The following is a 22,217-nucleotide window of genomic DNA, read 5'->3' as shown; positions in this document are numbered from 1 at the left end:
GTTCCACGACTCCGCGCTACCTCCATAACCACCGTAGCCGCCAGCTCTTCATCCCCACCATTCCATACGCTTCGCGCTGTTATCAACTCGTAGCGAGAAGTCAACATGCGAGAACCCGTCCCATAACGGCTCGCGTGACTCTAATGATTACGAATTAGCCATAAATTGTACGATCATGTAAAGCGGTAATAACTTATAACGGCAGCTACGAACGACGCTGGACTTTTCTCTTTTACCCAGGCCAACTATAGGAGGGGAATAAAGATAGAGAAGCGACCGATTCGCACCGTTTATTCGATGTTGGTTTCAGGGGACAGAAAACTGTAACTTCTTTTTCCCTCTCTCGTTATACATTCATATATATATATGTATATTTATATTTATATTCCTTCAGTTTTCTCGGATAGGTTGACGGTCAAAAATTGCAATCCATGGAAAAATCGAAGGGGGAAGAAAAGAAACGAAATAATTCGAAGAGGAATCGTATCATCTATTTAATCTTGGATCACGATAGAGAAGAGGCGAAAAGAAAAAAAACGCGGACAAATTAATTCGAGAGAGAGATTCGAAGGGGTGGGAATTGGCAAGGTCCGTCTGCTGATTTATATTCCGCTGTTGGCTTTTGACTCCTCGAGGATACCTTTGAAAGAAAAGGGGGGGAAGGGACGGGAGGAAAGGTCAAGAGGGGATTTCCAAAGGGACCAAAGAAAATGGTGTGCAGCCCTTCATCCCTTCTCTTTGCACCTACGCTTCGAGTATTGATCGAAATCGAAGGGGAGAGTTTCCAATGTGGGGTGGGTCATACCTAATTCATAGTCCTTGGGTTCTTCCAACCCTCCTCGGTGATTATTTCACGGCGGACGGAGAGGGAGGGGGCGGCAGAGGGGATGAAACGTGCCGGTTATATAGAGCACACAGACGCGGTCCAAAATCTATACGACGGATCTTTGCATTCGAGAGACACGCGCACGACGTTTCCTCCGTGCCCTGTCACTCGTTCAAATCCTATTTAACGAACTTTAAACGAGCGAGATTGCTGGCAACTACTTACGGAGTCAACTTCCGGCCGAGGAGATTTCGAAACACAAATTTCCAAACCGACCAAAAATGAAATGAAAAGTCTGTTTCGATACAAAATGTATTATATTTATACGAATAACACAGCGATATTTTTCGATTCATCTACTCGTCGAGACACTCGCCAGTTATATAACAGCAAGCATTGAAAGGGCAGCGTGCATTTTACACGCGTGTTCCGGCCACTCGCCTCCGAAACCTTGGAAAGCAACCGCACACACTTTCCTCCAAAAGAAAGAGACGGGCTGAATTAAAAGGGGGAGAAGGAGGGGAGGCGAACGCGCTGTAGGCGCGGTTAAAAAGAAGGGTAAGATACGAAGGCTGTTGAAAGGGAAGGACGCGCTTGTGCGCTGCTCTCTCTCTCTCCTGCCTGAGCAGAGAGGGGAGAGAGAGAGAGAATAGCAGGAGCACTTTTCACGGAGCGTGCTCGAGTTGCGAGGTATAGAAGCTAAAACACCTAAAGGCACGTAGGCGCGCGCCCTCGATGACGACGATGATCCTTTGCCACGCGAGTTAACGCGCGCGTGCGCCTGAACGGGAAAACAGCTTTAAGCGAGAACGAAAAACGGGAGGAGAAAGGAGGGGGAGGGGAGAGGTTCCGCGCTCGAGTCGAGCCGACGACGAACGAGACTCTCAGAATCTATAAATCGGCGCGCGCGAGGTCAACGAGGCTGACAGTGTACAACAACGGGTGGAAAGAGGAGGGAAAAACCGAATACCGTCGCTTATAAATACGCTAAACACGGAGAGAAGGGTCGAAGCGAATATCGTGGAATGGTCCAAGAAGACGGGAAAAGAGAGTGGGAGGGGGTGGGATGGAAACACAAAGGGTTATTTTAACAGCCTTTTGTCGAGCGTGGCAGAACGGAAAGAAGAAAAAGTAACGCCGTTGCCTTGCAATTATTTAGTGAACGCTGTGGGGGGGAGGAGAAGGTAAGCACCGGAGAAACGGGAAGCGCGAGCGGTTAAAGCGAGGGAAAGGGCGAAAGGAGATAGCCGGAGAAACGATTTTCTGCGAGAGGTGTGGGAAGCGAAGCGGTAAGTTAAGCTTAGGAGAATAAATGCGAGCAAAATTTCCGTGGATCGAGAATATGGATATGAAAGAGTCGCGGAAGCGGAGGAGCGAGAGCACGCGAATCACGGAGGAAGGAGAAAAATTGGTCGGAGGATCGAAAGGCAAGGGAGAAGAAGGTAATGGACTTTATCAGACCGGTAGGTGGTCGACCTTCCGTTTTTTCTCCCCCTCCTTCTGCAACCACCTGAGCAACTCGCCTTCCTCCCTCCCTGTCCGCGGACCCTCCTTAATTGTCTTCCACTCGTTTTTACGCCCGTTCCACTTCGTTACGGTCTGAGTAGCGGGTAGGCCTTGCGAGACATTTACAGTGCCGCACGGGTGGGCCGGATAAAAAGGCAGGAGAAAACGAGAAAAAAAAAAAAAAAAAAAGAAAGAAAAAAAGGAACGGAATGCCCGGTTGTATCTTGCGAACCTCGCGAAACGTCAGTCTTGCTGATAAAGTCAATTCTCGCGCTTGTTATCGCCGGCTAGCCTATCTGGTTCTCCCTTATTCGCGATCACTGTTATGATTTATTTGCCGCATCGACGAACGCCGAGGAGAGCCGAGTTGTGCGCGCGAGCGCGCCACGGGAAATCACGAACAAACGGTTTTAACGAGCGTGACTTTCGAATACGTTACAAAGTGTTTGATTTAACAACGGGATTCCGGTCGGGTTCGCGCGTTATTTAGTCTATAGTTATACCAGCGCCACGTTCCTAACGCGCATGCGCACTCGCGCTAGCGAGAGGTTACGAGAATTAGCCAAGTTAGAAGCTGTTAGGCGACCACCCGGATCGGAGATCCCGTAATGGAACTGGATTTAACCCCGAGGCCTGTCAGTAGGGTTTCGTCGTAGTACGAGACTCCCGCAGCCACAACGTTATACAGCGTTCTCTCGCTGTCTTTTTCTCTCTCGTGTCGCTAAACTCAGTGACGGACGAGCGTCGAGAACTCTACCGATGCGACTTCTCAGAAAACTTAATGCTCTACGATGATGCCGTACGCGGCCATTGAGCATTGCGTAACGCCGTATTTTTCAACAAATTGCCTATCGACTAAGCGCTATCGAAATGTCCTCGTCATTTCGCTTTCTGTCCACGTCGATGACCACTTTTCATCGACAAAGCAATTCTACGAATTTGGATATTTCATGAAAAATATTTTAAGTAAAAGTTAAAATATCAAAGAACATAAAATGTCAATAGTAATTTTATTTTCTCCTTAGTAATAGTCAAACTGAAAGAATAAAATCTATTGTCACATTTTTAAAAAAAAAAAAGGAACGAATCTGATCAAGTAAAATACGATATAAATTTGGCAAGCATATGTAAATCATTCAAATAAACACAAAAATGTATTTGTATATGAAATATGTATAGTTATAGCACTCTTCGACGTGCCAACGTCTGATGATATCTCATTAGCATTTCGGATCGTTTCATCGATAAATAATTAATTTCTTGATGAAAAAAATGTTGTTGAAAAACGGGATACCGAGAAACAAAGATAGGAAGAAGTGGTGTGAAGGATATGTATACATCATGGAAGTGGTCAGGGACTTCGTGTGCGGTCGCCGACGCGATACCCGATATCCGTTCGAACGGCGTGCAGGAATTAAAACGGACTCGTCGTCCTCGGCATTACGGATGTCTAGTTAGTTTTATCGCTTCAGGCACAATGAAAGCAAATAAACAGAGAAAGAAAAAAAAAAGGAATGATTAAAAGAAAGACAGAAAGATGAAGAACACGAATAGAGAATAAAACAAAATGGGGATAGAGCAATGGAAGAAGTGCGGGGAACCACGAAACGATTGTATTAAATAATCCGTGTGAACGCAGATTCAATTAATGTATTCAATTAACATTTTAATGATGCTTGATAAATAATAAAAATTACGATCTATGTTGGATGATTAATTATTCGATGATTTTATCCTTTTATTATCGAATAAAATAAATCGATGTATAATTTTCTTTTTATCATCAATTTTGCCTCTGTCACATCGATCGATTGTATCTCGTTGTATGTATATTTCAACATTAATGTAATCACAGATCAAAAATTGGATTGAAAAAAAAAAAAAAAAATAGTAACAGAAATATAGCTGGGTTAAATTTATACGTACAAGATTTATATACGTAACACGCATGTACAACCGTTGCTTTCTCTCGCGTCTCGGAGAATACCGTGGTGGCGATAACTTAAATTATACACGCGGCGACCAACCGGAGGCAAAGTACGGTAAGGTAGTTAAGAAAATTGCCAGTACTCCACCGAGTGTACGGCTCTGCGGCGAGTGAGTTAAACTCGCGCCTCTTTCTCTCAGCGATGGAACCTTTTTCTTCCCCTCCCATAGTCTGACCAACACGTCAATCGTGGTTGCTAGAAACTTTGGTGAAAGCCAATTTCTTGGTTCACGCAAGAAAAACGATGAAATCGCGGTAAACGATCAATGATACGCCATTATGAAAAGATTTTTGGGCAGAGGAATTCCAATATTGAGTATCGCGAATTTATAAAATTTTTTATTCATAGATTTTTTTCACCGAAGAAAATAAAAATTAAATAAAAAATGAAAAATATTATCAAAAACGGAGGAAGGATATTTATAATGTACCTGGATAATAATAAGGATGTCCCGCGTGCGAAGGATGCACGAGTGGATGCGGTGCCCGGAAGTCCATTCTGGATAATGCCGTACGAGAGCTCCGCTCTCGGCGTAGACTCGAGGGAAATGCACGCGATGCTGCAAAACTAGCAAGAAACTATGGCAGGAGGCCGCTTTTTCTTTCTGACCTCCTCTAATCGATCGAACTGCATTTTTCTACATCCACCACACGTCGATCCATCGATTATCGATCAACGCACGCATTCACTTATCCTCTTAATTATAACACACCACCTTTTCTTTCCGTGTTAAGTTAAAAATAAATCACTGGTCGATCGAACACGCGTCGGTAATGCTCGCTCGCGTTATTTCACAACGCGTTGAAGCGCAGCCGCGAGTCGAGAACAGGGGATATTAACAACGACGCGAACACGGACCGACGAGAAATGTCATTGCTCTGCGATGAATCGGCGCGGTTCCACTTTCCAAACGGTTCGCAACGCGCGGTAACACTACTCGACTGGTATCATCATTCATCGCGCATACTCCCACCGCTCTCGTCCGATGTCGACGCGTGATTTACAGCTTCCGAACGGAGTACGGTACTGTGCGCAAATTTCAGAAGAATACGTGAAAAAACTTAATTCGAGTTACGTTCACACGCTATTATAGCAAATAATAGGTAGCAAAAAATATGAAAAAATAGACGTGTTATGGAACAAATAGTTATTATTCACACTAAACTCTTCTGGTAGAGGAAAAACACCTTCGCACGAGAAACATCGCGCTCGCGCGCAAGCGATCTATCGTCGAGTACACACACGAGCGCGTAGAAAGAGTGTGAGAGAGATACAGGCGATGGTAGAGTTCCGCGCACTAATCACCACTTAATTGGCCGAGACCGACGCGGCAGGTCGTGCCATTACGGCTAATTGACTGAATGCTTCGGCGCTACCGCCAGACGGCCAGGATATATTTTCACGCGCGCGCCTCACAGCGGAGGACGGAGGTCGAGTGTATGACAAAGATGAACAAAGATGGACAAGAAAGAAAGAGGAGAATTAGTATCGTGGAAGGAAGAGAGAACTTGGAATCATGTGAAAGAAAGAGAGAGGTGGAGAGGAAAACCGAGAGTAGAGGAGACGCTTTTAAAACGCGTCGGTATCGCTGTCTTTTGTTCGCGACACGCGTTGCGCGTGCGCTTGCGTCTTTTACCGACCAACAGAGAGATAAATAGACATACAGCAGAGAGACAGCAGACAGACGAAACAACCGACCGAACAAACGAACGACCGCTACAGACCGGTTATACACTATACGAGAAAAAATCCATCGTTAATGAGCTACTCGTTTTCTCTCTCTTTCTCTCTCACACACGTGGCGAATGAGCACATCGACCACCCTGACACGACACCAACGGTGGCTGGTACTCAACTAAAGAGCCGAGTCGCGCGTTCGACGCGCTTCGTTCGCCTTCGTGTCCTTTTCGCCCCTCCATCGTCCCCTCTCGATCCTACGGATACCATGCGCTTCGAGCAAGATCGTCCGATCTGTTCGTGCGAGAGTGGGATACGAACGTGCGACAATCCGAAGTACGGTTGCTTTTCGGCCAATAGAAGCTATCGCACGTTATTACACGCATCTTTGCGAATGGTTTCACGAATCGGCAATCTTCTTTCTCTTTTTTCCGAACGATTCTTATTTTTGTTTCACTCATATATACGAGTTTCATCACTACGTAATATCATATCGCGATTCAAAATTGTGATCATAATCTAAAATATATATATTGTATTGAATATGATTATTACATATATACGTCGCATATATATTTTATGTAGTAAATAAAAATGTTTATTTAAAAATTAATCTAGATGAGATCGATTTCTATATAGATGAAAAATTTTTAAATAGGAATAAAGAAAGAATTTAATAAAATATCGAAGAAATTAATGGCAGGAGAAAAAATAAAGGAAATGCAAAACAGAAGAGATTATTTGGAAATGTTGGCTACGTTTCGTTTCCTTTCTTCCTTGCTTGCGTAACCATACACCCGCTACCTTGGGGGGTAATAAGCGAGAAGAGGGAACGTATACGGAGCAAGATCCTACTATCTCTCTTGCACTTTGGAAGCCATCTGGCGCTGAAGCGGCACGCGCTGTGAAACCAGCAAGCCGCTCGGTTTCCCTCCCTTCCAACTCCTAGTCACCGATCCACTCTCCCTCTACCGCCCGCTTACGCCAACCCCCGCTCAAATCCAGCTACTTCGTCGAGTCTGACCATACCACGACCGTTATCCCTTCCTTGCTGTTTTAACGTGAGAACCGCGCGTTAGACGAGCGGAACTTTGTAAACGCGGGAGGTGAGAACAAGGTGATAAACGGAAGAAAGCCGCGGATACCGAGCTTATCGAGTTGCCAACTTCGTAAATGATTCCACCGATATTCGAACAGTATTCGTGGTTATCGGTATCACTGGTCTTACGATAATACCTATCAAAGTTGTTGGGAGCGAAAAATTGCACGGTATGGTGCCTCTTTTGAATTTTTAACGAACGTCAGTTTCACGATCAAAGAAACGAAACAATAGGAAATTTCAACTGAAATAAATTTGATTTAAGCACAAATGAAACGAAGGCAAACGCAACGAATTTCTGAAAGCCTATCAATTGAATTACAAGTGCATTCGTAAAAGAACTGAGATATGTGTTGATTTTAACATTCCATCAAATAATTTCCAATGGATCAACAAAAATCAAATTTCTCTAAATATTTGATCTAAAATATTTAAAGACCGATAAAATATATACGTACATCCTATAAGACGTTTTCGACCACAATATTGTGATAAGTAATTAACTTCGCGTTATATTATAGGATTCCATGACATGCAATATGTCCCTTGTGCTCGTTCCCACATCGAACGACATTTCGCATTCGATGTGTAATTAATCCTCCCTTCTCGCGACGCGGAACGAAACAGGGAACGGTAGAGGGACTGATTGAGAGAAATAGATAATATACGCAATATATGCAGAAACGACTATTAATAATATTTCGATTTATTTAAATAATCGATTTAATTAAGCTTATTTTTTCAAATCGCTTCGAATAATTACAAATCAATTGGCGAATCAATAGCATTCATTTAATGATCGAAAAAACGCGCTTATATAACAGCAACAAGTATCAACTTAATAAAAGAGAAGATAAATTTTCTATGTATGGATCAAAATTTTACATTAAGTTGTTCGAGACGAGAAAGAGAAGGAATAAAATACGATAGACGTGGACAAAACAAGTAACAGTGGAGACTTTATAGTAAAGGAAAAAAAAAAAAGTCTGGTGAAAAAGATGGAAAGATGGTATGCGAGCGACAGCAAAGTTAGATCCCTGAGTCAGAGAACCCAACAGGCGGCTGTCTGTCGAGCAAAATCAATGCGTGCCGGCGACAGAGAACTTCCCCCCCCTCTCGTACTTCTTCCCTCATGACATGCTATCCTCTTCCACCTCTACCCGTGCCGTAACCAACCCTCTTCTCTCGCGTGTCCTCCTCTTGCAGCCTTCCCTCCTCTCTTTCTATCTTTCGTTCGTATCCTGCTGCGAATCTCCGGATATACAAACGCGGTTGGTCATGCTCACCCTCGCTTCAATCCACCACTACCATTCCCGGCTGCGTTACGGTTCCTGTTCCCTTTCCCATTTCCCGCTTCCCCTTTCCTCTTTCACCTTCACAAAGACACTGCTAACTCTCCACGGGCTAATAAGCTCTACTATTTTTATCAAGGTTTTCACCTTGAACGAACTTGACGCATCTTTGCATTTATATTGCCTCTCTTAAAACGTGATTAAACCGGTAATCCGGTGTTGATCGCGCTCGATTATTTTTCGTGTTATTAATATTAAAAAATCGATATTTCATATTTCATATTTAATAACGTCACGAAAATTTCCAATTAATCGTAAACACGAGATTTCCAAAATATTTTTGAAAAATTGCAATGTTTTTCGAAACAAATTTAAAAAAAGGAGAAAAAAAAAAGAAACGATCGAATTATTACTTTTTATACGAATTTTATACGAGTTAGCTTGCATCGGTAAGCGAAAGAGAGAGCGTAACGCTAGAATATTACTCGGTATGAAACGAGGTGGCCGCGAGACATAGGCAAAGCTACTCCCACGCTAGTCGAAATGGTTAATTATTAACACGGGCCGACAGAGGGACCACATGCGATGCGTTAAGAGGGCGCGTGTAGACGCACGGATATATAGCCGCGTGGCATTAACCCGTGACCTATCAAAATGTAAATATCATCTATCAGATTAAAGCGACTTTGTGAAACTGTGTATCTACGCGTATAGAAAACTTCAAGAAAATTCGAAAACGATTTCTCTTCCATAATTTTCATCTCTCAAAGAAAAATACAAAATATCGAAAACATCCAATTATCATCATCAAAAAAAAAAAAAAAAAGTAAAAGAGTATACGTTGTTTGAAAATAAGGAAAGCGAGATCGTTTAAACTCGAGACTTGGCACCGATCTCGTAACGGAGAATGTGCGCCAAAATCGAGCCTTTTGGCTGCACGCCTACCGAGAATACGTGAGCAGCCCCGATGAAACTTCGAGCGACAAGGAGCGAGAAAAGCAGTCGATAACGTTGATATCGATTCCCAAAGGAAGAGGAAAACGAGCTCTTCACCTCTCTCCCTCTGATTGCTTTCCTAGCAAGAGAGCAAAGGAGGGTCGTAAAGGATAGAACTTGACTATACATATACATGTATAGTGTGTGTGCATACACATGTATATAAGCATGCTCATTCGCATACACACGAACGTATCCCCTTTTTGTCTTCGTGCTTCCTTTCTTTTCTCTCTCTCTCTCTCTCTCTCTCTCTCTCTCTCTCTCTCTCTCTCTCTCTCTCTCTCTCTCTCTCTCTCGTTTCTATATATAGATAATGTAAGTAGACGATGGCTTGCTTGTACGTTTTACCAGAACAGGGGGAGTTGTGTTGACGAGAAACGACAGGGCTGGTTTCCTAATTCGAATTTAGGTGTTGGGCGGGTTGGCAAGTGGGCGCAATGCGGTGTCACGCTGCGGGCGTTTGCTCTTTCTCTTTCAATCCCTCCTTCTATTTCTCCATCGTACCCTGCTTTCGTTCTCCTCCACTTGCCCCCTTTCACGAGCACACTACTACCCTGTCTACCAAACCACCGCGTTAAGTCCCTCCAACATCTCCGACCATCTACCTCCTCTAAGCCAGATCGACCGACCTTAATCGACCTTCTGATCTTAGTGATTGCGATTCGTTTAAATGCAATTTTCTTTCTTTCCAACTTTTAACCTTCAATCAAATCCCAACTTTTTTTTTTCCCATTATCGTATTTTAATTTTGAAGTAATTTTGAAGCAAATAATTGGCAATTATTTTGTTTGCAATAATTATGCAAATTATACGTATAATTATACAAATTGCATATATTTCTTCTCCGTGACTTAAATGCGCGGTTTAAATTGTAATTATCGCATTTTGTTGGAGCAATTGTAATTTAATAAAAAATAATATACAAAAAGATTATTCCGATCATTATCGTACCTTTGAAAATAGAAATCGTTTCGAGGTTCGCCTCAAATATAAGTTTACGACTTCTAAATGGCAAGCCTGCGCAATGTGTTATACGACCACGACGCAAACTCGGGGAAACTTACCTTTTGATACGAGAGCGCATACATGTTTGGTAAGTCAGAACGATAAAGAGAAAAGAAAACAGAAATGTTATGGACTAACATCAGCAAGAGAATTCTTGAGAAAATATGCGCACGTTTAAACGTTTTAGAAATCTATTCGAATCACATCAAAAAAGCAGCTAAGAAACTTTTATATATTCCGTCTTTCTTCTTTTTATGATATCCAGAATGTATAAATTATTATATCGATCTTGATAACATTCACAAATATATATATATATATATATTATATATTATTATTCAGTGAAGCAGTATTGGTCAACAAAAACTATGATCTAACAATAATAAGAATAATTAGAAAAATGAAAGGAAGAAAAAAAGAAAAGAAAAAAAAAGAACATACGCACACAAGACCTAACGTACTCGACTTAGATAACTTGAAAAAAGTAAACGTTTATGAATGAGATAATGTTCAAATATAAACCGATAACCTAAGCGGGTCTGGCAAATGTTTGACCACATAACACGTTATCTAAAACACTTGTATGCATGATTATTTTATACACATACAGGTATACATACGTAGAGTCATAAATGAAAGAAAGAAGATTCCGTAAATAAGTATCTTGAATGTACACATTAAGTTAAAATAAAACGCAAAATTTATATTTTATTCGATTCAAAACATTTTCCACTTACCTTGTTCTTTTTCTGGAACCTTTGTCGGAACTTTTTTATCAGGTGCCTTCGGGGAACAGTTTTTTCGTGCAGGTTTAACCGTTAAAGTCGATGGAACCTAGAAAAAGATATAATTAATGTATATTAATAAATTGTTCCATCACAATTTATAATTCACAAATTGTAAAATATTGAAGAATGACTTACCACCTTCTCGGACCTTTCTCCTGATGGCAATCTCGCGACAGCTGCATCGGGACTATCCTCTGGTGGCGGAGGTTGCACTATCCAATTATATTCGCGTTTTTCAACGGGTAAGCCCCATCGTTCGTATTCAAGACTTTGAGTGCGCAATGTTTCGTAACAATCCAAACAGACCACAGCGAAATCACCGTTCTCCAATAAAAGGCTCTTTTCAGGTTGTCTGTGATACCTCAAGAAGGGAAAATCCTTTACGAGTAGTGCTCTGACTCGCTTTCTGTACGTTGTGATACCACAAACGTAACAGCAATAATCATGTGTATTATATTGCCTCTCTGCAGCATTTACTTGTTGACCACTAGGAAGAGATTCGTATCGACGCCATTGCGCCAACAAAGAATGGTAACAGAATGTGCATACCAACGCAGAACCATCTTCTCTAAGTTGTTCAGCGTTTGGTGGAGATTGATGGCGTAGTAATTCAGGGAAAAACGGTGCATTACGGCCCTGAGGGCGACCATATAAAACTCTTGCGAGAGTCAAATCACTATGCAAGCCACATAAGAAACAATATATAGAACTGCTCGATGTGCCTGGGTTACTACCAAATGTTCTGTCTGAATTAGAACTCGGTGGGGTGGCGATTGATCGATTCACATCGCCATTTGGATGTGGACTAGGAATATCATACCTAAAAGAAGATGATTAAAAAAAAAAGAAAGAAAGAATAAATAGTCTTATTCGTTCGTATAAAGTGAATAAAAAATTTAATCAAAATCATTGTTCACATAGCAACTGACCTGCGATGTTCTAAAGGAACTCGTTCAGCATCCATGCTTTCCCACTGTTGGGCAAGATGATTCACACAATGACTACAAGCTAACACTCTGCCGTGACTATCCATGCAAGCATTTTCTGATGTACGTGCCATTCCTCGTAAACATGGAAAATGCATAGCATGTGAATTCATTCCTTCTGGACTTGTGGATAACCTTCCGGTAAAAAAAAAAAAAGAAAAAGGAAAAGAAAAGAGAAGATAATTAATGCGCAATAAACATGAAGGTATACAGCAAAGAATAAGAAAAAATGAAAATTGTACCATTCCATGTGAGAGCGAGGATACAATCTCTCACAAATATAGCACCTATAATTTTGGCCAAGAGCAACCGTTCCATTCTCGGCAGGACCGTTGTTAGGAGAGTTTCGTTGTCCTGGAGTGGATCCCTTTATGGTTGCGCTGCGTTGCTTATTCGTAGCAACGCTAGATTTGTTCAAATCGTACGGTTTGAAACGAATATCACTGCCAGCAGAATTAGCTGGAGATTTTGCCACTGCGGGTCTTGGAGAAGGACCTTGTTGACGAAAATCTACGTTCTGCCCAGACGGTTGAGCTTCGTGATTTTCTCCACCAAATACTTGCTGTTTTTGCGGTATAGCTTTGTAACAAATGGAGCAAACTTGCACCATTCCCTGAGGACTAATAGGACTAGCTCCTGGTGGAGGTCTCAGAGAATAAATAAAAGGGTAGTACGCCTCCTTCTCTGGATTAGGACAGCAATAAAGAAGTCTAATACTGGACGAAGGGTACTCAAGCGCACAAGTGTAACAAATAAAAGTAGTTGTATCCATAGCAGGTGCTTGTCGTTTACGAAGCGTGTAATTTCGATCACCGTGCGGGACTCCTTGCCGCGTATATGCCTTCCACTGTAGCAAAAGGTGATTTTGACATGCTGAACAAGCCTGAAAATCAAACGAATTTTAAGTACAGAAGTATTAGAAAGTAATCTTTCAGGAAAATGTAAATAAAATCAAGTAAGGAAAATAAGCATACTTGGACACGACCGGCGCTATCCATTGGCCGACTTCTGCTTGGTCTTGGATGAAGCATTAGCGAAGGAAAAAATGGCGGGGGACTAGCAGAAGGATGTGGTGGGATTGGCAGTGGTTTTGCTGCAATATGACTAAGTGACCCTCTTTTGAATTCGTCTCCGCACACGTAACAAACTTCCGTAACTGAATTTTTGTCTGGCATCGAAAGATCTAAAATATCTGTGCCGGTACTCGACGTTGATCCACCGCTATAAATGGCTATAAATAATTATTACATATTTTACAATAATGCATTTAATATACACGCGTTATAAACGGATTGCACTTTTACAGATAATCTCGTTTATCGTGTCGTTTTATTTTCAATAGAAATTTTAGAATCAATTTCATGTTTCGTTATTATTTAAATAGGTTAATTAGAAGAAATATAATCGCTAGTTGAATTATTTAATTTTGATGTATATTATTTCATTTGATGATATAAAAGGGGAGAAATTTAAAGACGATTTGGAATATTGGACAGTTTTTTTATTCGATTAATCTTTCATTTCATCTGAATGAAATTGAACAACGTATATATATATATATATGAACTTACGTTGAGGTTGTGGTGGTAAAGTTGGTTGTGGCGCAGGTGAACTCCTCGGTGCATGTCTCAAATCTAATGCCGCCTCGTTTGATATTCTTGTATCTTCCACAGGCTGTCGAGGACTTTGTAACCTTTGATGCGGCGATTGCAGTCTTTGATGGGGAGATTCCATTGTAAGCCTTGCTTGTTCCAAATGTCTGTGCGTTTCAGCCGTGTTAGAATGTGGCCTTGGCAGCTCAATGGAATTCGATGGTGGTCTTGTCTGTTCCACTCTAGGCGATGGTGAATTTAGCGGAAGTCGCGGAGAAATTCCAATCGGTCGATTTTCCGGTCTGAGTTGCGGGGTTTGGTCATTGGTCAATCCCAGAACTTGAGCCGCATATTCTCCCTGAAGAGCCATCTCAGCTCCCGTAAAAGGCCCGCCATCGCATCGCTTCAACCAATAAATTCGTTGACTATGAGGTCTAGCATCTTGTTCATAACTTTCCCATTGTTGCAACAGCAAGGCATAACAAAGACTGCATGCCTTAACTGTTCCACTTCTAGCTCCTTCCCCACGATAACCAGCAGGTGGTTCATGGGATTCAAGAAATGGAAAGTAAGGTTCATTTGGTGCACCGCCTGGACTTGGCTTTACTCTAAGCCAATACTGTTCTCCATGACCTATCGTACCACAAACAAAACAAACTCTAGCTCCACTAGTATCCTCCGAAGATGGATTTGGTTGTTGATTTGTAAGTGATTGCCCGTCCAGTCCCGGCTCATTTTTCACATATAATTTACTTTCCATTATGTCAGGAAACCATTGGATTTTTTCAATGCCCTTTTATGTATTTTTGTTTGGCACACATATACGATCACAAGTTACAACGGTTGATGAAATGTTTGAATTTTGCAAATATCTGAAAAATTAAAAATAATCAATTAGTCACAAGTTTTATTGGTATTATACAATTATACAATAAAAATGTAATAGCAATGATTCATATACGTATACACAATTGATGCCTCATATGAAACATGGACGTTAAGGATTATGAAAGGATGCAAAGAATATATTTTAAAATGTTTGAAGAACTTTATTGTATGCTAATGAGTTTATTTGATACATCTGTAACCTCATTCTTTACTTGTGCAGGAAAAAATGTAATTGTAAAAAGTATGAAAATGAATTTATTTTATTACTTAATATTTATTAATAACTTGACAGATCAATAAATTGTCATTAAAAAATATTATTTTTTTATTTTAAAAAAAATTATTCATTTTGTGATTATATCTGATTTAAATTTAAATTAATTTTTTTAAAAATCTTACAATCTCTTATTTTAACCGTACCATCACGAATATTTAAAATATTATAAATAAACAAAAATAATTGAAACGTACGGATTGAAAAATTTTATGAAATACCACGATATATTTTTAACCTATCAATAAATTAAATTATATTATCGAAATAATATTTTTGTAAAATCAAATTATTTTAAATAATAAATACAACGTATTGTTACCCGTAATACACTCTTATCGTTAGTGAAGCATTGCAACGCGCGATGCTTTTAGAATACCGTAACATGTGGTATTTTTGGAGCGTTGCTACATCGACGTTTACCGACACCGACCATAAAACAGTTTTTCGGATATCGGTAATAGCAGAAAAATTGGCGAAAAACCGTTTCATTTGAATCATCGTACTCGTAACGATTTCGTGTGGAATATAATTTGAGCACAGGTAAAGATGAAACATGAGCAAAGCTCAAAGGTAAGCATTATCGAACAAATCGATCGGATTATGCATTTTTCAATGATGAGAATACAGTTACTAGTAAAAAATAAAGAACCGTTTCTTAATTTTATAGAACACTTTTATATTTTTTTTTTAAAAAGGATGGAAATAACATACTGATCAAAAATATTTAATGCAATGGTGGCATATTCAATAGAACCGACTTGTACATTAAAGTTTTCGTGATTGAAATTTAGTTTAATATTACAATTTAAAATTAAAATAATTTATAACGAAACTACAAGAATATTTATAATAAAATCATGGGAAGAAATATAGAAAAGGGATATTGGAAAGGGATCGTAGACAAGGCATCCGTACACTCTCCTCGCTACCGAAATACGCACCCACAGGCACTTTCGTATGCACACTTTATGTTTTATATAGAACACTCACGTTTTCACAGTTCGGGATGGGTAACCACCACATCGCTACTTTTTGGTGGTAATTTTGATTTGCGATACGTATATTACTTAGGCGAAGCAGAGCTTCCTTATCTCGGATTCTAGTCTCTGCCATACGTGGTCGAGCACCACACCGAGTTGCGGGGTGTCACCTTCGAAATAACGTTGTGCTTCGTTACACTCATATTTACATGCACAGTGTATCGTCTAACGCGACCCGAATCCGTATTACACTGTCGCATACATAAAGAGTATAATAAAAGACGTTGCGCGACTATGAAAAATACATTTTCTGATGGCACAGCACCGCGACTTTGGCTCAATTCACCGCCATATTGCAAAATTGCGATCTGCTTCCCATGATGCCACGCAGCTTCGTCATATGACAATGCCGCTGCGTCAACCAATCATAATCTAAAACGCATGCGCAGATATAACAACTTCTAATTCAACTGCCGCTCGGTATAATTTGGCGCCAAGTTTAAAATTTTTTCATTAAACTACATGTTAATTTTTATCACTAGCATTTGCTATTTGTTATTTGTTTTTTTTATCATAACTATTATATAAAAAATTTTAAAATATAAATTAACATAAATTTAAATTACGATACAAATGATTTCTTAAATGTCATTAAAATATTATAGAATTCTATAAATTGTCCAAATTGATTGATAAAGTATTTTAAAATATAAACTTGGATAATTAAAAAATTAAATTATTAACAAAATAATCAACAAATAATAAATATACTTATATATTTTTTTGATTATATAATATTTATATCATTTTAGATTTTCGTCTTTAATTCTAAAAAGTTTTAATTTCAAACTTTTGATTTATTTACGTCGTAAGATTAAAACTATCAATTATATCAATATAATTATCAAAATAAAAAATAAGGAAGTAAAAGATCAATTTAATCTTGCCAGCAATAGGATATGTACATTGAACTTTCCGTTTAACATAATTCGCTAAAAATAATAAAAATATTGACTAAGTAATCAATTTAATAACTAACATATTGTATTTATCATGTTCTATTTATTTACATATATTGATACTGTCAAACTAATTTCGATGTAGTATGAAAGCAATGTTTTCATTTGCATTTTTTGAGAATTGGGAACAGGCATGGAGTAAATACGAATAAAAGGCATACAACGATTGATATTTTTATAGTATTTAATCAACAGGTTGGGATACTGTATCTTTATAATGCTAAAAATTAGTTTTTATAGAGTGTATTGATCTCTCATATGTGTACACCACTATTAAAGTGGAATCCTGATATAATACTAAAAATAATTGGAAATACTTTAAAAATACTCTTTGCAAATGATAATTCTTAGAAATTCATTCTCTCCGATATATCTTTCATTCCTATTAACCAGATCTAACAACTACTCGATTTTTAATTTTTCCGCATTTATACAGAGAGTTAATCACAAATATTTGTTTTTGTTATTATAACGATGCTATCCTTATAATTATTATTAAACTTACAAATATCGAATAAACGTATAACGGTGGTAAAAATCGTTTTTATGCTGAAGACTATAGATTATCAGTTATATTTATTGTATTTATAAAATTCTTTCTCATAGGCTTGCTTTTGGAATCATGTTTTAATGCGTAAAAGCCTATCGACGTTAATTGTCAATAGTATAATTTAGAAATGATTTAGAAAATTTTGAAAAAAAAAAAGGTATTTTTATTTCTGTCTAAGATGTAAAAATACATCATACGATATTGTACCAATATGCTATCTCAATTTTGAATTTAATATTTGTAATTTAAATTTAATCTTGATGTTTTTAGTTTTAATCTATTACATTTGTATTTTTATAGAATTCTTCTTTGAATCGATATTTGACTTAGAGAAGCAGCGTAATCACCATTTTCTTAACAACAACAATATACGAAAATACTAAAGAAATTAAATGAAACATAGATTAGAGATATAAAGCGCTAAAATGTCAAGAAAAGAGGGGATTACGTTACGACTACACGTTACCTTATGCTATTATCTTTTTTCTTCTTATAAATAATTATAAACTAGATCTGTTTTGCATTGATGAATGACTATAATAATTTCTTTGTCTTTCATTCTCCTTAGTATTCTTCATTTCAACATACATCCAAAACTCATGAAATGCTATTTATAAATGTTAGTTAAGCATCCTTGATACGCAGAGTTTTCGATGATGGTAACGATAAAAGGATTAAGGATGAGAAAGAAGAATGAATTATCTTGTCAAAAGATAATATAAATAATACAATAATATTTTCATTCTTTTTTCTTTCGATACGGAAACAGCCTTTTTTCATATATTCCTTTGGAAACGAACTATCATCGATAACATGTTAATTATCTCTTGCATGTAAAATACATCGATTAATATATCTATATATATGTATGTATATATATATATATAAATGTATATAAATACATATATATATATATACGTATTTCTTTAATTACGACTCTCTTACTTAAAACATGATTTGCACTGAGTTTGATAAATCAGATTTGACATTTGGTGAGCTCGTGACCTTTAGTCGCTTGACCCTATCGTGGGTTATCTCATTTCTTATGTACATATAAACAGATATTACCGTAACAAGTTTTCCTTCTTGTACAAGATGTTTCAGAAAAGGAACAATTTCTAATACGTTATCCGTTGTAGCTGGTTCATCCAAGTACATATCGTCGAAGTACATTATTAATTTACACATTAATGAGAACATAATTGTAAAAATATTAATTCTTTTATTCAAACAATTCTTCGTTTCAATAAACAAAATTTCATCATCCGCACTATGGAGCAAAGGATAACGAGAAACGATTTGAGATTCGAGTTCCTTTTAAATGAAACATCCTCTATAAAAAGAAACATTATAGCAGTCGTTTTGTAAACGATTCTGCATATGCATAATGAATAACGTACAATATATTAAAAATACAGTCACGTTAGGGTCACTGGTTTTAATAAAAAAATCTTCACCCCAATGCCCCGACGCATTATATCTAAGTGAAAGTTGAAACGTACAAGAAAAAAAGAATATACATTATATCTAAGAGGAACAAAAGTATCAAGAAATATCGTAAACAACAACTGTTAATTAAAAGGAAAAAAAAAAAGTCGTTGGTCCGATTGTCGTTAAAAAGAAATCTATGCACGGTGCATCAAATTTTTCAATGAAACGAATTGCACTACTTTTTCTTGAAAATAACAGCAGCATTGTTTTTCAAAGATCAATGCCGCTAATAGCACTTTTCGGTCGCACAATTAAAAAATAGTATCGATAATCGTTGTTATATTCAATTAAGAAGTATCAATAACATTATCATTAACATTTTAATATTGTTATAAATAGTCGGATAAACGTCTAAACAATAATATAATAGGATTCCATTTATTTTTATTTGCGAATTCCTGCCCGATTAGAATTCACTTACTCGAATGTGAAAAATTCTATCGTTTAAACCTCATTTTTTAATTTGAATTCTACTTACACCAACCGTTTATCCTAAATATGTTCAAATAAATGGAACCCTACCAATGTAATTTCATGAACATTATCAACGAACTCGCGTTTCTTCATCACAGTTTTAACGAATTATTTGAATTTTTATCAAAAAAATATAAAACAAAAAGAAGAAGAAAAACTCGATAAATAGAATAAGAAGGATGAATGATTCTTTCATTCCTGCGGAAACGCGTAACATTTCACAATGTCCGGAAAACAATGATTCTTTTTTTTTTCTTTTTTTCTTTCAGATAACAAGAATGCAAAATAGAAATCAAGAAAATAATTCAATTTTCTCGACTAACTCGGTTAGATTAAAAGAAGAGAAGAATAACAAATTTATAAGATAATAAAAATAATTACACATAGATAGCAAAAGAGGTAGAGAAAGTATGCGAAAGTAAAACGAGTCGAGAGAGAAACTCTCAATGAAACGTTTTCGCAACCTGACAAGCGAAAATTTTAGAGAATAAGTTTTGAAACGTGTCGAATTTGTTACGGCAACGTTCTCAAATACCATTGCTGTTTACCATCGAGCTTTCAGTTGCCAAAACTCTCTTTTGAATCTCCTCCGCGGAAGAATTACTGTAACTAGGCTCGATGGATTCCGAGAGCAATTTTGGATTGTGCTTATCGACGTGGGTTAACTCGATCGGAAGATATATCGTCCGGCAATGGTCGATATCAGCTCGACAAAGGGGACAACGTTCGCACCGTCTGGCGCAATCCAAACATGCGACCGCGTGCCCGCACGGAAACAAGGCGGTGTCGAAACTGCGATCCATGCAGATGCGGCACAGCATCGCGTCCAATAATTTCGCCAGACATTCTCGAGATTCCTGCAAGTTGAATTAATCAATATTAAAATGAATTACATCGAAAAATATATGTATATATATACATTAAAGATAATTATTCCTTTCTTTCTTCTCCTCCGCTGTTCGATACCTTGCATTTGGGCTCCTCGCAATCCCCGCAATCGTGCTTCTCCAAAATTTCCTTCTCCTCCGGCAAAGTAACGGTCGCAGCTTCGCAGTACAGAGCCCGCCGCGCGTTGTCGTACACCTCTCTGCACGTTCTACGGATGTCGAACACGTATTTCTTTCCCAACGTCGAGTCCTCGTTGAATATCGAAATTATAGTGCCCTGCCAGGAACAAGCGATTAATCGATTCGTTCGCATTTCGATAGAGTCAGAATGGCAATACCTTCAAATCGCGTATGAATTGGGCGGTGACCGCGCTCCTCACTGTTTCGCAACTGTAGAACGCGTGCTTCTCGGTGATGGCACGATACAAACCGCTGGCGGATTGACTCGAATCTAATTTGAAATTTAACGACGTCTCCTCGCCATCGAGGGAAAGATAAACCAAATGGAACATTCGACGTTGGGACGTTGCACTCTGTATCGCCGTGTACGGTATGCTGCAAAGGAAAAAGACATTGTTGTACGCCGTTGTAAAGAGTCGATAAGGAATAAAGCGCAGATAGCTGTGCGCGATTCGAGTAATTCCCGTGTTTTTCCAATGTTTATTCGATTCGCCCAATTTCTCAGGAATCAAGTTAGAACAGCTCGTTTTAATCGTTTGCTATAGTTCTACGTACTTTTGAGTCTCTTCGTCGCGATTACGGTAAACCGTGATACCATGTGGCCCGACTCCGATCATCGAAACTCCGTTGTACCCAAATTTCGTGTTGTGAAACATCTCCTGCCCGAACGTGTCCAAATTGGATACCTCTTTTAACAACCAATATTCCGCTGTGGAAGGTTTCATTCCCTTAACAGAGGAAGGAAAGTGAATAAGTGAATTTACCGCGTCTTATTATATCTATATTTTTATTTAACCGTGTTTAAAGAGGAAGAAAAATGATCGAATCACCTTCATTTCTTTGTGTTGTTGTACTATCCGGTGAATAAGATCCAGCGGCTTCGATTCACATCGTTCCACCGGTTGAATTTGACAGCATTGCGAGTAGAGCGCGTTTGGCGGCGACAATGGATCGTAATCACCGATATCAGCTTGCGCTATCCAAGCAATCAAACGCACCACCGAACTCCAATCCGCCACTTTTAGCCTGCCTTCGAGGAGCTCGAGGCGAGAGTGCAAGTAGAATTGATGCCTGCAATCAAACAAGCGTGTCGATTGGTTAATCGATGCAAGAAGAAAACAAAAAAAGAAAGAAATAAATAAATAACCGTATTTCGAATTAATTTGTATCGAATTTCGCGATACGACAACAAATGGATGAATGGAACATCGGAGAAATGGATCGACGCGATACGCGTTTCCTTCGAATTTAACGGTTGATCGAAATTGACACAGAGTTTCGATGAATTTAGCCAAATTCGAACCGCACGGTTGAAGGGTAAACTTCGATACGAATGTTCCTCGCGTTTGCCAATCAAGTTACCTCGATTGCAAATGAACGACTAAACACGATTGAATTACCCGGCAAAATGTACTCTCTCGTGGAAGGAAATGTATAAAGATATATCGCGTATAATATCGTGACGTATAGTGCATCGCCTCGATTTTGAAGCATCGTTCTCCTATGAAGTTTGCCGTCATTCGAAAAGTTCCACGTGACGCATGGCACGCGTATCGACCGAGACACGTATCGATACAATCGGCTGACATTTGTTATCGAGATCGAGTTATCGGTTTAAGTCGAACTTACACAACGAAAAGGGATCATTTGTCAAGTCAATTTCAAACAACCTATTCTTGTAAATTAGTGAAATGGATTTGGTTAAGTTCCCGATTA

General features: G+C 38.6%; 2 protein-coding genes across 2 annotated transcripts in view; both read right to left on the bottom strand.

Annotated features, from left to right (window-relative positions):
* The window catches only part of LOC107994229 (uncharacterized), a 50,730-nt gene extending 34,454 nt beyond the window's left edge, over positions 1 to 16,276 (bottom strand). The window contains exons 1-7 of the mRNA XM_062074365.1: positions 15,911 to 16,276; positions 13,735 to 14,627; positions 13,138 to 13,394; positions 12,406 to 13,046; positions 12,107 to 12,298; positions 11,313 to 11,997; positions 11,127 to 11,223 (exon numbers count right to left, since the gene is read on the bottom strand). Of these exons, the coding sequence (XP_061930349.1) occupies positions 11,127 to 11,223; positions 11,313 to 11,997; positions 12,107 to 12,298; positions 12,406 to 13,046; positions 13,138 to 13,394; positions 13,735 to 14,515 (2,653 nt within the window). The 5' untranslated portion in view covers positions 14,516 to 14,627; positions 15,911 to 16,276. The remainder of the gene's footprint in view (positions 1 to 11,126; positions 11,224 to 11,312; positions 11,998 to 12,106; positions 12,299 to 12,405; positions 13,047 to 13,137; positions 13,395 to 13,734; positions 14,628 to 15,910) is intronic.
* Positions 16,277 to 17,085: 809 nt separating this feature from the next.
* The window catches only part of LOC108000854 (E3 ubiquitin-protein ligase MYLIP), a 53,674-nt gene continuing 48,542 nt past the window's right edge, over positions 17,086 to 22,217 (bottom strand). Inside the window, exons 3-7 of the mRNA XM_017061503.3 lie at positions 21,332 to 21,572; positions 21,057 to 21,229; positions 20,660 to 20,876; positions 20,401 to 20,598; positions 17,086 to 20,291 (exon numbers count right to left, since the gene is read on the bottom strand). Coding sequence (XP_016916992.1) covers positions 19,962 to 20,291; positions 20,401 to 20,598; positions 20,660 to 20,876; positions 21,057 to 21,229; positions 21,332 to 21,572 — 1,159 coding nt within the window. The 3' untranslated portion in view covers positions 17,086 to 19,961. The remainder of the gene's footprint in view (positions 20,292 to 20,400; positions 20,599 to 20,659; positions 20,877 to 21,056; positions 21,230 to 21,331; positions 21,573 to 22,217) is intronic.

The sequence above is a fragment of the Apis cerana genome, linkage group LG4 (assembly GCF_029169275.1).
Source record: "Apis cerana isolate GH-2021 linkage group LG4, AcerK_1.0, whole genome shotgun sequence".
Lineage (NCBI taxonomy): Eukaryota > Metazoa > Arthropoda > Insecta > Hymenoptera > Apidae > Apis > Apis cerana.
This window is presented reverse-complemented; position numbering and strand designations above follow the sequence as displayed.